The sequence below is a fragment of the Centropristis striata genome, chromosome 3 (assembly GCF_030273125.1).
Source record: "Centropristis striata isolate RG_2023a ecotype Rhode Island chromosome 3, C.striata_1.0, whole genome shotgun sequence".
Classification (NCBI taxonomy): Eukaryota; Metazoa; Chordata; class Actinopteri; order Perciformes; family Serranidae; genus Centropristis; species Centropristis striata.
In genome coordinates this window covers 42,089,104-42,103,737 of record NC_081519.1, presented here as the reverse complement: position 1 = coordinate 42,103,737, position 14,634 = coordinate 42,089,104, and the positions used below count along the sequence as shown (strand labels likewise).

General features: G+C 36.7%; 1 protein-coding gene across 1 annotated transcript in view; it reads right to left on the bottom strand.

Annotated features, from left to right (window-relative positions):
- Positions 1–108: 108 nt before the first annotated feature.
- The window catches only part of kaznb (kazrin, periplakin interacting protein b), a 188,261-nt gene continuing 173,735 nt past the window's right edge, over positions 109–14,634 (bottom strand). Inside the window, exons 7-11 of the mRNA XM_059328782.1 lie at positions 14,079–14,215; positions 12,010–12,180; positions 6,554–6,734; positions 5,562–5,695; positions 109–1,754 (exon numbers count right to left, since the gene is read on the bottom strand). Of these exons, the coding sequence (XP_059184765.1) occupies positions 1,584–1,754; positions 5,562–5,695; positions 6,554–6,734; positions 12,010–12,180; positions 14,079–14,215 (794 nt within the window). The 3' untranslated portion in view covers positions 109–1,583. The remainder of the gene's footprint in view (positions 1,755–5,561; positions 5,696–6,553; positions 6,735–12,009; positions 12,181–14,078; positions 14,216–14,634) is intronic.

Below are 14,634 nucleotides of genomic sequence, written 5' to 3'. Positions count from 1 at the left end.
CAGGAGAGAGTTGCCATTACAAATGGCAGGAGGAGAGGGAGAGACACGTTAGACTGGGACACAAGAACAAGATTACTCATGGAACAGAAAACTGCCACATAGGATGTATTCAGTTACTAGTTTTATTTTTAAAATAAGATTTCATTTCAATTATAATTCATTTTTGAAAATGCTAAAACCTCCTCGACATCTGGCCGCAACAGCTGCAGCAGATAAATATTTGAAGTTACCTCTTCTTTGTCGTTTTTTTCTTTTTAAATAAAATACTTCAATAGATTTAAATCTTTTATGCAACATTTTCTAAATTACAAAGCATTTAACATTATTAGAGCCACATTTGCAAGAAATGAGGAGGGATTCTACACAAAACAAAAACAGGAAAAAAATAAAAAAAAAAAAATAAAAAAGGGACCGTGCATTCATAATGCAAGGAAGATAGCTGAGCAAAAAGGGGAAAAGGTAACACAGGAGCAACACAGGATTGTGGAGATTATTAATTTGATTGGCAATGAATGGACATCTAATCAAAGCAACACAGGGATCATGCAGGTGTTTAATGCACATTCCTTCGTCTCATATTGGCACATGTTAGATAGTGCTCAGTAAGAAATGAGTCAGACATAAACAATGCTACGAGGCTAGTGCTAACAGTGACAGAATGATTCGCAGATTTTCTAGCGATGAGTGTTCAACCTTTGGCACCTGCACATGGTTTCGACAGCAGACGAGTGGTGCGCCTGAATATGGATTACTGTTCATCTTTTGTTGGTGTATTCTGATTCGTGCAATTACTTTTTTTTTTCTGAAAGGAAGATTGACTCAAAAACCCTTGTTGGCCAAGTAAAAAAAATCTCATAAAATAATATTTAGCATAAAGCCTTCAGGAAAAAACTGCTGTCCACATGGTGATATGTTTAAATACTGCAAGACAGCATTCATAAAATGAACATTATGGCAATCCTGCACCTCTCAAACAAAGTTCTACTTTTCATAAAACAACACAATTTTGGTCAGTTAAACTCCAATTTCCTTTTGAGCCAATCAGCTAATATCTCCTCTTTCGTAATAAGAAATGGGCCAAGTAAAACTGGGAATAAGAAGGAAAATCAATGTTGCAAAGCATGATAAAAGCAACTGTAAGTAACAAAATCCAAATGACATTTACAGTAAAAACACTAGTTTCACAATAACTCCTATTTACATATGAACAGCAGTCCTTCAAGTCTCCAGTTATAAAAAACATAAAACATTAAGACATTTGGAAGATAATACAGCATAAACATGTCTACACATAATAATAATAACCCCATGTATATATTTATATGCATGTAAACATATATACATATGCATACATGTACATCTATAAATATATATCTAATTTACAAACATACAATTTAAGGGTAATATACTGTACATTTATGGGGATAGCAGTCTCTTTTAGGCTTTTCTTTTTAAAATTTGCCCCCCTCCCCCCTCCAGACAGACCCACACACAAAACACTCTTTACACACAGTTAAAGCCAGGTGGATCTCCACACACACACACACACACACACACACACACACACACACACACACTCAGCATCACCAGTCGGCATCCTCCTCTATGTAATAATCAGGGGTGGCTGTACCATCAAACAGGCCGGGGTCCAGTGACTTGCGCTGCTTGCCTCGAGCGAACACCCGCGACAGGGATCCCAGAGTCATCTTCTCCTTCTTCTTCTTACGCTTCTGGTCCTCCAGGTCCTCCATGGACTGAACAGGGCAGAAGAGAAGAAGAGACAAGCAGCTTGGGTTTGTCCTCTCTAATATATCTGAGTTAGAGCGACATTTTGTTGGGAAATATGCTTATTCACTCTCTTGCTGAGAAGGAGATGGGAGGATTATACTCTCTTGTCTGTACTGTAAAGCAGCTATTCTCAACCTGGGGGTCGGGAACCCTAATTGGGGTCGCGAGATGATTTCTGGGGGTCGCCAAATCATTTTGGAAGTCAGCTCTGTCTCCACTGTGTTAAAGTGTAAATGTATTTTAGTAAATGTATGGACATTTTGTGTCTTTTTTTAGTCATTTTGTGTCTTTTTTTGTGTCATTTTGTGTATTTTTTTTTGTCATTTTCTGTCTTTTTTGGGTCATTTTGTCTCTTTTTTGGTCATTTTGTGTCTTTTTTGCTCATTTTTGTCTTTTTTGCTCATTTTGTGGTCAATTTTTGTCTTTTTTGATCATTTTATTTCCTTTTTTTGGACATTTTGTGTCTTTTTTGTGTCATTTTGTGTCTTTTCTGGTCATTTTGTGTCTTTTTTTGGTCATTTTGTGTCTTTTTTGGTCATTTTGTGTCTTTTTTTGGTCAGTTTGTGTCTTTTTTGCTCATTTTTGTCTTTTTTGATCATTTTGTGGTCAATTTGTGTCTTTTTTGGTCATTTTGTTTCCTTTTTTGGACATTTTGTGTCTTTTTTGGTCATTTTGCTTCCTTTTTTTGGACATTTTGTGTCTTTTTTTAGTCATTTTGTGTCTTTTTTTGTGTAATTTTGTGTCTTTTCTGGTCATTTTGTGTCTTTTTTTTGTCATTTTGTGTCTTTTTTTGGTCATTTTGTGTCTTTTTTTAATTTTGTGTCTTTTCTGGTCATTTTGTGTCTTTTTTGGTCATTTTGTGTCTTTTTTTTCTCATTTTGTCTTTTTGGGTCATTTTGTGTCTTTTTTTGGTCAGTTTGTGTCTTTTTTGCTAATTTTTATCTTTTTTGATCATTTTGTGGTCAATTTTTGTCTTTTTTGGTCATTTTGTTTCCTTTTTTTGGTCATTTTGTTTCTTTTTTGGGTGATCTTAACTGTGCGTGTGAGATTGTGTTCAGTGAGCGGGGGTCACGGACAACATGCATGTTAAATTGGGGGTCACGACTCAAAAAGGTTGAGAACTACTGCTGTAAAGTTACTGCCAGCAGCTGGTTAGCTTAGCTTAGCATAAAGAATGGAAACAGGGGGAAACAGCTAGCCTGGTTCTGTCTAAATGTAACAAAATACCAGTAAAGTAGGATGGGTTTAGATTATTTTAAATTAGGGGGCACAGTTTTACAGAAAAGGGACACATTTTTAAAATGACTAGAAAAAACTAGGTCGCCCAAAAAAGTTGGAAGAATTTTGTTTTCAGAGACAATCCTCTGTTAATTGTGGTTTCATTTTCATTGTGATATGTTTGGAAGAGATTCATTGATAAAGTTTTGAGAAGATATACACTTTATCTGTCAAGAATGAATTACAATGTCACAATCATTTCGTGGAAAGAGGTAAAAAAATAATAATTTATTTTGAATTCATGTGTAGTAAAAATGTGTAAATTTAAAGCTTCTTGGCAATAATACACCCTTATATATTTATATGATGAAAGCATATATATTTTTTATTGTTAAATTGTTTATTCAGTGTAAAAGGAATGCCAAACAAACAACTATTATAATATGAAATAATATAAATAAATACTGTGCTGCTATTTGCAACTCAAAATAACTAGACACCCATCAATATATGGATTATTAAAATAAAAAAAAAAATAAAAAAAAAGGTCCCTGAACACAAACTGTAAAAAGCTCCATCCCCAGGTTTTCTCAGAGGGTTTTGGAGGGATTAAGTGTTTCAACTTTGCATTTTTTAATCATTTTGGACCATTATTACTATAGATAACACCCAGAAAGCTTAAAGACAAAACTTGCTGTAGTGGAATAATTATTTTATCATTACTTTTAGACATATCACAGCCTTTGTCCAAACATTTTGTTCTTCCTCTCCTGTTAAATCCTATTCTGTAAATCAAAAAGTGCAGAGTCAGAAGCTCCTGGACAGCAGCAGCCTTCACCAGGCTGACTGACAGCGAAATTTACCCAACAAAACTAGTTTTCATGCAAGCTCCATGAGAAGAAATCAACATGTTTGCATGTTTTATTGCTTTTATTTCCCTGCACACGAGGGAGAGCAATCTGACTGGGAGTTCTGATCAATTACTGGTTATTGGCATCATTGGTTATATTGGCATTTAGCTACCAGCTTAAGTTACTTTACACTGCAAAAAAGCCAACTTGTATTTTTTGGCCTAAAACACTGATTTAAGTTGGTAAAACTTGGAAATATAAATTATTGACATTTAGGGCAATAATGTAAGTTAGCACAACAAAGGAAGCCAGTTGTCTGCTCAAAAACAAGTTGGTGAGTTGTTGTTACTTATATCTTTAAGTTGGGGTTCACAACAAGGGACAATAGTTCTGATAACTCTTATTTCTTTGTTGGGAAATGCAGGAAAGCGGTGAAATTCGGTCATTAGCGAAAGCTAGCGGCTAACTGATGCTAGCAGCTAACTGATGCTAGCGGCTAACTGATGCTAGCGGCGCCTCGCTTGTGATCTTCAGCTCACCGATTTACATGATATATCTTGTTCATTTAATATGAACATAAATCAAAGCGTAAAAGAAAAAAAATTGTGGGGGTTATTTCCAGCACATAAACTCCTGTAATACCAAATTAGTTTTTACACTCATGATACAAAATATTATTTGTGGAATTCAGAGGTGTTGGTAGACAGATTTTGTTACCTTTTGAAGGAACCAGGCTAACAGTTTCTCCTTGTTTCCAGTCTTTATGCTAAGCTAACTGTCTCCTGGCTGTAGCTTGTTCATCAGCAAGACTGCGAATAAGCCTATTTCTTAAAATGTCAAACTTAGTCAGGCGGCTTAGCTAAATAAAGGGGACACGCCAGACAAAAGCACCAAATTTTTTCCACATGCTCTCTATCACCATAACTTTCAATTTTTGGTAGGAGCCACTTCATCAAGATTGTGGATCGGAGATGGCACCCATATAAAGTCTATGAGAACCAATACATCTTCCAAGCCACTCAGAAGGTCAATCTTGGTGTCAAAATCTACATTTTCTGGGTCAAGAAACCATTTAAAGCTATTTAGAATATCACTAGATGATTATTTCATCAAATAGATATGTTCATTTTCACCCAGACTGGTAGGTCTTCAAGTGCTGCAGCAGGGAATCCTGAGTTGAAAATGTTTGGAATCTATGTTCACGGGAGAGTTCGAATTAGCTGCCACGTACACTGCTAAATAAAATCAAGGGAAAGCTTTAATCTCATGTCAGATCTTGTATATACATTTTTCCCAACAGAAAATGTATATTTTGACACCAAGATTGACCTTCTGAGTGGCTTGGAAGATATATTGTTTCTCATAGACTTTATATGGCTGCCATCTCCGATCCACAATCTTGATTAAGTGGCTCCTACCAAAAATTGAAACCTATAGTGATAGAGAGCACGTGGAAAAAATGTGGTGCTTTTGTCCGACGTGTCCCCTTTATTCTTAAATCTGGTCCCAAGCCGCCTGACAAACTGTAAAAATGACTTAAAGGCAAAATAACATCACCACCATCACCAAGCAGGCAGGCTGACACCCAGCAGGCCGACAGAACAGAGAGACGGACACAAACAGGAGAGGACAAAGAGGAGGCAGGTACTTATAGAGAAGTGTGGAGGTGTGATTACTTGGTCGGGGGGGCCAGGCAGCTCTTACATTGCAGAGGGAGTGGGTCCGGTGGCGAGGTGAGTTGATGTCGCTGGGCGTGGACGAGCGGTCTCCGTCGGCTGCCGAGGCGTCGGAGATGACAGACGGCTGGCGAGAGTGGCAGGGGCTGATCCTGACCACAGCTAGATGTGCCACACACACACATACACACACACATACACACAAGTATATTCACACATGTTGGAAAATACCCAGTTAGTATGAGAAACCTCCAGGAAACAGTGGCGGTTCTACTCAGGGGCCTCTAGGGGCCACTGCCCCTGTGAAGAAGCCTTTGGCTTTCTGCTGTGGCCCCTGTGTCAAATTAATAATAAAATGATCAATTTATAACTATGAACAATGGAACAATTCTAACCTTTTTTTGTTCAAACAATATCTCATTGTACACAAAATTAACCCAGAATGTGAACATTGAATAATAGTTTAACTCTCTGGAGTCTTATTGGGATATTTTGTCCATTTTTAAAATCCTTTTCATGTCTTTGTTAGTCATTTTGTGTCTTTTTTGGTAATTTTGTGTCTGTTGTTGTGTCTTTTTTAGTTATTTTGTGTCTTTTTTTGGTCATTTTGTGTCTTTTTTGTCATTGGTGTCATTTATGTGTCTTTTTTGTGTCTGTTTTAGTTATTTTGTGTTTTTTTTGGTAATTTTGTGTCTTTTTTTTTGTCATGTTTATGTCTTCTGTGGGTTTTTTTTGGGTTATTCTGTCTTCTCATTTTGTGCATTTTTTGGTCATTTTGTGTCTTTTTCAAGACATTCAAAGATTTTGAATGCCTAAATATCATCTTTGCCATTTTTTCATGTGCTAATGTGCCCCTCTGATTAAACACTGGCCCCTCCTTGGCCCCCACAGTAAAACTGGTCTAGAACCGCCACTGCCAGGAAAACCTCTGTTAGTATTTTTTAGTCTGTAAAAGCAACACCAAGCAGCACGGAGACTGAGAGGCAGATCAGGTCAGAGGTCAGAGGTCAGAGGGCTTACCCTGTCTGTCCGTGGTGTGTCCGTGGTACAGCGTCTGTTGGCTCTGACGGATGGCGGCGGTGAGCGGCAGGTCGGCCTGCATCACCCACTCCTGGCTGCCGTTCACCACGGGCTCCGTGGGCATCGCCACCGAGTGGCGCTTCGGTACGTCTTTAGTCAAGGTGGCCAGAGACTGCTTGGCCTGGGAGACGCAGAGAACCAGAGACTGAGCATCAGTTCAAAACAAACACACTCACATTATGTACATACAGTACACATATGGTTATTATCTTTGTTACTTGTTAAAAAATAATTTCTATGCATTCATTTTGTGTTTTTCACGTCTTATGATGTATGTTTTCATGTTTGTTAATACGGTGGCCTGGAAGTGCAAAACACTTTTACAAAATGTGAAACACTTTTACAAAGCTTGAGACAAATTTACATTTGAGAAAACAGTTTTACATACACTACCGGTCAAAGGTTTTAGAACACCCCAATTTTTCCATTTTTTACTGAAATTCAAGCAGTTCAAGTCAAATGCTTGAACAGCTTGAAAGGGTACAAAGGTAAGTGGTGAACTGCCAGAGGTAAATAAAAAAAGTTAAGCTTAACCAAAACTGAAAAATAATGTACATTTCAGAATTATACAAGTAGGCCTTTTTCAGGGAACAAGAAATGGGTTAACAACTTAACTCTATGGAGTCTTGGGCTATTTTGTCCATTTTTTAATTATTTTCATGTCTTTGTAAGTCATTTTGTGTTTCTTTTTTTGGTCATTTTGTGTCTTTTTTTTGGTCATTTTGTGTCTTTTTTTGTCATTTTGTGTCTTTTTTTAGTCCTTTAGTCCAACATAAAATGTGATTTTGAATCTTTTTTTTACTTTCAAAACACTATCATGCTCAACAAAGAATTTTAAATGTTGCAAATGTGCATTCATTTCAGAGTACACTGAGACATTAAACTGCATCATTTTCAATTAAATTCTGGAAAAGTTGGTGTGTTCTAAAACTTTTGACCGGTGGTGTAAATACAGTACACATATGGTTATTATCTTTGTTACTGGTTAAAAAATAATTTCTATGCATTCATTTTGTGTTTTTCACGTCTTATGATGTATGTTTTCATGTTTGTTGATACGGCGGCCTGGAAGTGCAAAACACTTTTACAAAATGTGAAACACTTTTACAAAGCTTGAGACAAATTTACATTTGAGAAAACAGTTTTACATATCATTAAAAAAAAATACATTAACACAACACTTTTACAAACACTGAAAACAAATTTACAAATGACAAAACACTTTTACAAGTGGTGAAATAATATATATTTAATGATATGCAAAACTGTTTGTCTCAAGCTTTGTAAAAGTGTTTCACATTTTGTAAAAGTGTTTTGCACTTCCAGGCCACCGTATGTTATGCATTATGTGAAACACTTTAAACATAAACATGTTTTACATAAATGCACATAAGCACTGTCTGCATGCACATGCGTGGATCTACACACTCATATCTACACACACACATACACAACAACAGTTACACCACACAACTCAATATGGGATCTTGATAGTTGAAGGATAAACCAGCATTATTGTATGTTTTCCTATTGTCAACAAATCCCATGAAAAGACCAAAACAAACAACAAACTGATCCTTGTAAGTCTGTCTGTGCAGCAAAAGCTGGATATAGCCTATTCATCTGTACTACACAGCTCCAAGAACTAGATCATTAATGTTCTCTTTACAAAGGTTTTCATATCGGTTCACATTCAGAAACATCAACCGTAGCTAGTAGATACTGGTATGACTGTAATAGGCCAATATCAGCTCATAAAATCTGCCATAAGTTAAAAAAAAACACACAGTTGCACTGGGCAACATGTTTCTTCATTATTTGTATTGTAGTTTATTTTGAGTCAATCCCTAATTCATCATTTTGCTGCTGTAAATACTCAATAGAGCCCAAATTGCGCGTTAATCTGCTGCCAAAAATAGTCCCCATCATGTACATCAGTAGTTCTCAACCTTTTCGAGTCGCGACCCCCAATTTAACATGCATGTCGTCTGCGACCCCCGCTCACTGAACAAAATCTCACACTCACAGTTCAGATCACCCAAAAAGGAAATAAAATGACCAAAAAAGACAGAAAATGACCAGAAAAACAGAAAATGACCAAAAAAGGAAACAAAATGACCAAAAAAGACACAAATTGACCACAAAATGATAAAAAAAGACACAAAATGATCAAAAAAAGACACAAAATGGCCAAAAAAGAAACAAAATGATAAAAAAAGACACAAAATGATCAAAAAAGACACAAAATGGCTAAAAAAGACAAACAATGACCAAAAAAAGATACAAAATGACCAAAAAAGACATTAAGTGACCAAAAACACATTCACACATGAACACTTTAACACCGTGGAGACAGAGCTGACTTGGCGACCCCCAGAAATCATTTCGCGACCCCAATTGGGGTCCCGACCCCAAGGTTGAGAATAGCTGATGTACATCATCTACTCCTGGTAGAGTAAAGTTTGCTAAAATCTACAATGCCCAGGTGTTATAGGAAATCATTTAACCCTTCTTTCAATAAAATAAAATAAAAAAATTATAAAGGGTTCATCTGTAACACATATCTCCATTTCTTTTATTAATTTTCCTAAATCATGTTTATTTTGGTGTTGAGCTCTCTCTCTCTCTCTCTCTCTCTCTCTCTCTCTCTCTCTCTCTCTCTCTCTCTCTCTCTCTCTCTCTCTCTCTCTCTCTCTCTCTCTTTTCATTTCCATAAACCATGTTGTTTTGTTTTTATTGTGCAGCAGAGGAATGCGATTTTAGAAATGGCTTTTATATGTTTTTGAAAATTAAGTCATCACGTGTGTCACTAAGGACTCAGCACTGTCTTCAGCACGGATAAACTGGCTTCAGGCTGTTGGTTTTGGTCTTTTCATAGGATTGTTGACAACAACAAGAAATATGAAATAAAATAACAGCAGCTCTGCCCTTTGAAGTTAGCCAACAGGCACTATTTGAATACAGCACATTAAAAAACGCTCCCTTTCTGGGGCCAGAACTATACACATTTGATGTGCGTGTCCACTGGATTGTATTAATGGAAACCTCTGAAACGGCATCCAGGGGACAGTTGGAAACAACAAGATTTTAAATAGAGAAGAGAGGGGATAGAGAAAGAGACTAGATAGATATTTTGTGGCTTGGTTGCTTGACAGCGAGGCAGCTCTGGCACTGATGTACCAACAAATCTGATCTGTGATGCAGCTTGATGTGAGGATCTGTGGGTGGTTGTGACTCGCCGAGGGAGGAGAGAGATTAATGACACACAGACTGACAACTGTACCTCGGAGGCAGCACAGACACAGCAACACAGAAACAGAAAAAAAAAAGGCTTGAATTTCTTCCCCAGCCTGGAGAGAAGAATTAATGCTTTGAGGGAGGGAAGAAGGGATGAGGAGCAGCTTACTGCGTGTGTTTGAACTGATATGAATACAACGAAAAACCCACACCTTGTTTACATTCATGCCATAAACACCAGATAACGACGCCGAGGTGACACCATCATGCCGGAGTTATAAACCCGACAAAGTCGTGACCAGAGGTGGGTAGTAACGCACTACCAGTGGTGGAAGAAGTATTCAGATTCCTTACTTCAAGTACTCAGGAGTACAAGTACTGCGTTTTCTCCGGATTTATTTTTGAAAGCAACACAAACGGTATAAAATAGTAGCAAACAACATATAAAACAGCAATCTTCAAACTAAAGATACAATATATTGCCGTAAGTTGCAAAGGGTGGACCGACATCATATTAAACCCTATGGATTAAGAATGGGATGTCACTTTAGTTCATATGTGAGTCAAGGCAGGTGACGGGCCTTTAAAAAGTGCGCGTTCACTGTTGCTATGGCTACGACCAACATGACAACACTTGTCATCTGACCCAAGTCGCTGCATTTGATTGGCAAGATCATTTTCTAATGTTTTTTATTGGTTGAAAGCTGAAGACGTAGAAATAGATCTCGCATGTAATGAAAAAAATATTAAAAAAAAAAAAAAAGTAACTACCATCAAGCAGTGGTGGAAGAAGTATTCAGATTCCTTACGTAAGTAAAAGTACTCCACTACAAGTAAAAGTCCTGCATTCAAAACTTACTTCAGTAAAAGTACAGAAGTATCAGCATCAAAATGTACTTAAAGTATCAAAAGTAAAAGTACTCGTTATGCAGAATGACCCCACTCAGATTGTTAAATATATTCTCAATATATGATTTAATGATTATTATTGATGCATTTATATAAGCAGCATTTTATTTTCTCAAGGTAGGGCTCATTTTAACTATTTAATATGCTCTTATGAGGTCTAATTTAGAAAATGTCACTTTAAACTTTAAACCGATCATGTTTTTCATGTTAAATCCCGATCTGAAAAGTAACTAAAGCTGCTGGCTATATGTAGTGGAGTAAAAAGTACAACATTTGCCTCTAAATGTAGTGGAGTAGAAGTATAAAGTTACATAAAATGGAAATACTCAAGTAAAGTACAAGTACCTCAAAATTTTACTTAAGTACAGTACTTGAGTAAATGTACTTAGTTACATTCCACCACTGCGCGCTACATTTACTCCGTTACAAATACTTGAGTAACTTTTTGGATAAATTGTAATTTTAGGAGTAGTTTTTTTGGACCATACTTTTACTTTTACTTGAGTATATATTTGAAGAAGGAACGGTACTTTTACGCCGTTCTATTTGGCTACGTGATGGTAGTTACTTTTTTTTTTTTAATCTTTTTTTTTATTACATGCGAGATCTATTAGATCTACTTGAGTAATTATAATCTTAAGTAACAGTACTTTTACTTGAGTACATTTTTTGGCTACTCTGCCCACCTCTGCACTGCAAAAAAAGAAAAGTTGGGTGAACGCAAAATTTCAAGGCAACAAACTTCGATAAAATTTTAAGTTGGACAATTAAACTAAATATTTTAAGTTTTGTTTTTGAGTTTGCTCAACTCTGAATTTCTCTGGCACGATTGTAACGCCGCTATGAAATGTCAGCTAATGTTGTGACCACAATTTTGAGTTAGCGTTGATACGCTAATGGCTACTCTTGTAGCTGTAACAAGCAGCGCCGCTAGCATCAGTTAGCCGCTAGCATCAGTTAGCCGCTAGCTTTCGCTAATGACCGAATTTCACAACAAAGAAATAAGAGTTATCAGAACTATTGTCCCTTGTTGTGAACCCCAACTTAAAGATATAAGTAACAACAACTCACCAACTTGTTTTTGAGCAGACAACTGGCTTCCTTTGTTGTGCTAACTTACATTATTGCCCTAAATGTCAATAATTTATATTTCCAAGTTTTACCAACTTAAAACACTGTTTTAGGCCAAAAAATACAAGTTGGCGTTTTTGCAGTGTGGTCGTGACTGTGTTTGTGTTTGTGTGACTCACCATGGTGAGTTCAGCCTCCAGTTCTTTGACCCTGTTCTCCTTCATGTCCATCTGAGAACGCAGGACGTTGGCCTGTTCTGTGGCTTCTTTGGTCTGCCTCCTCAGGTCCCATTTCTCCCTCTCCAGCATGTCCTTCTCCTTTGCCAGGGCTTTCACTGCATCCTCACTCTCCTGGAGACACACACACACACACACACACACACACACACACATTGCAAGGTTAATCCTCGCCAAGCTCACTTGGAACGATCAATGGAGCTCGACCTTTGAGTCAAGAAGCGTATCAGAGCCATACTCTGTGTCATAACTCATTTCAAAACTTTGAAACCTCACTTTTTTGACAGGGTGGCTGCATGGTGACACTAGGAGACGGATGACTTTAGTCATGTTTGTTACTTGTTTGAGAGTTAAAAAAAAAAGAGATCGTGATTTATCGGCCAACACTCGTTCTTCTACATCACATAGATACACATTTTTTATTTTATTTTATTTTTTATTGTTGTTTGCACTTAAAGAACATACAATCATAAAGAAAGAACAAAGGGTTTATACGCGACCTACCCTCTTAAACCTATAAATAACTATACTTTACTTAAATTACATAGCTAGATGAAAATACAAAAATACAAACAAAATATAAACAAAAACAAATAATACAAAGGTGTAGAACATCTATAGGGATTTTTTGAGCTTGGTCTTAAACATATGTAAAGAGAAACATGATTCTGTTAGGTTTTTTATGTAATTCCACAGCACCTTGATAAACAAATGAGAATTTGGCAACAGAGTTCCTACAGAAAGGAAAATGTAAATCACTCTTTCTTCTTGTAAGATGTGCATGATAATGAGAATTAAACTATGAAAAAAGTTAGGTAAAGATGCAGGAAGGCAAATTACTTTATACATAAGAACCCCTGTTTGATACATTTATGATGGCGATCAAGATAAATAAAGCCATTTAGCCAATTTAGCATTTATAAGGAGGACATAAACATTTAAAATCCCCCTCCAGTATATTTTATTTAGCTCTGTAAATCTGCTCTTTCTCCCTCATTAAGAAAATTCTGGATCTGGCCTCCGCTGCTGTTCACTTGGTTGCTTGCAACGCTGCAGTGACAGCTTCACCATCTACTAATAAACACATTTTAAGAGTTTTTGTAGTGTACAGTATTTATCAACAATTATAATTACTTCTAGGAAGACATATTTTGTATTATCACAAATGTGTTTAATTATATTCTCATTCACTATCTGTCTGTACAGCAGGCTCCACCTATGGCTGACTACAGGAAGATTTATAGTTGTAGAGAAATACCAGTGGCGGTTCTACACAGGGGCCTCCAGGGGCCACTGCCCCTGTGAAGAAGCCCTTGGCCCCTGCTGTGGCCCCTGTGTCAAATTAATAATAAAATGATCAATTTATAACAATGAACGACGGAACAATTCTAACCTATTTTTTGTTCAAACAATATCTCATTGTACACAAAAGGAACCCAGAATGTGCACATTGTATAATAGTTTAATTGTGCAGTAGAAGCTAAATATAAAGATCATTCTCACTGTACTGCACTTTCAAAATAAATAAAAAGTAATTGTGCACAAAAATGAGAAATGTCATTGTCGTACAAAAATAACTGTTAATGTTGGTGAGTCTCATTGTTTCAATCAATGTAGTTCTTCCAAATATGAGAATTTTAGCTAAAATAAAGGTTTTGAATGCTTAAATATAATTTTTGACGATTTTTATTGTGCCCCTCTGATTAAACACTGGCCCCTCCTTGGCCCCCACAGTAAAATTGGTCTAGGACCGCCACTGAGAAATACATTAATAAACACTATTTATTACAACTGCATTATAGTGTGTTATAAACCATTTAATATGCATTTATATACGGCTTATGAAAGTGGACTTTTAGAACTTTGTCATTGGCTAAACTCTATAAAGGAGACTTTAGAGGCTTTTCTGCATTGACATTGAGTCATCATGACTCAATGAGTCATGATGAGTCATCATACACACTGATTATGATAGATCTACAATAAGCTAATACTGATAAAGTGGCCGTTACCTTTCGGTGTTGGTCGTAGTTGCGTATGAACTCTCGCAGCTGCTCTTCTCTGCTCTCCAGTGTTGTGTACAGCTGCTGCATCTGACTCACCAAGTCTGCCTTCTCCACTTTTAGACGCTTACGGTCAGCTTTCATAGCTGCAACACACAGAGAAACACCTTCACACCCTCACAAATATGTGTAAAACAAGCAGCATTTTCACAGCCTTTTCTACTGTCAAACTGATAAAAACAAATGTATGTCGAAATACGAATGTGCTTGAGAGAATATTGTTTTATTTAATTTGTCTTAGAAGCACAATCTTTATGTTCCTACAAAAAGCACTGTGTTTTACTTCTCAGTGTCTCTATGCTAGTCTGGAGGAAGAAAACAGGTTTGTAATGGATTGTAGGAGATTTGCAAATTAGTTCATTTTGTTTTCTATTGTGCTTTTTTAAAACTGGGAGCCACAAAACACTGTCAAACTGATAAAAACAAATGTGTGTCAGTGAGATTTGTTGGCCTTTTAAAATAGAAAGAAATCTTTTTGTAAGTGCAGCATGGAGCCACTAGGTGG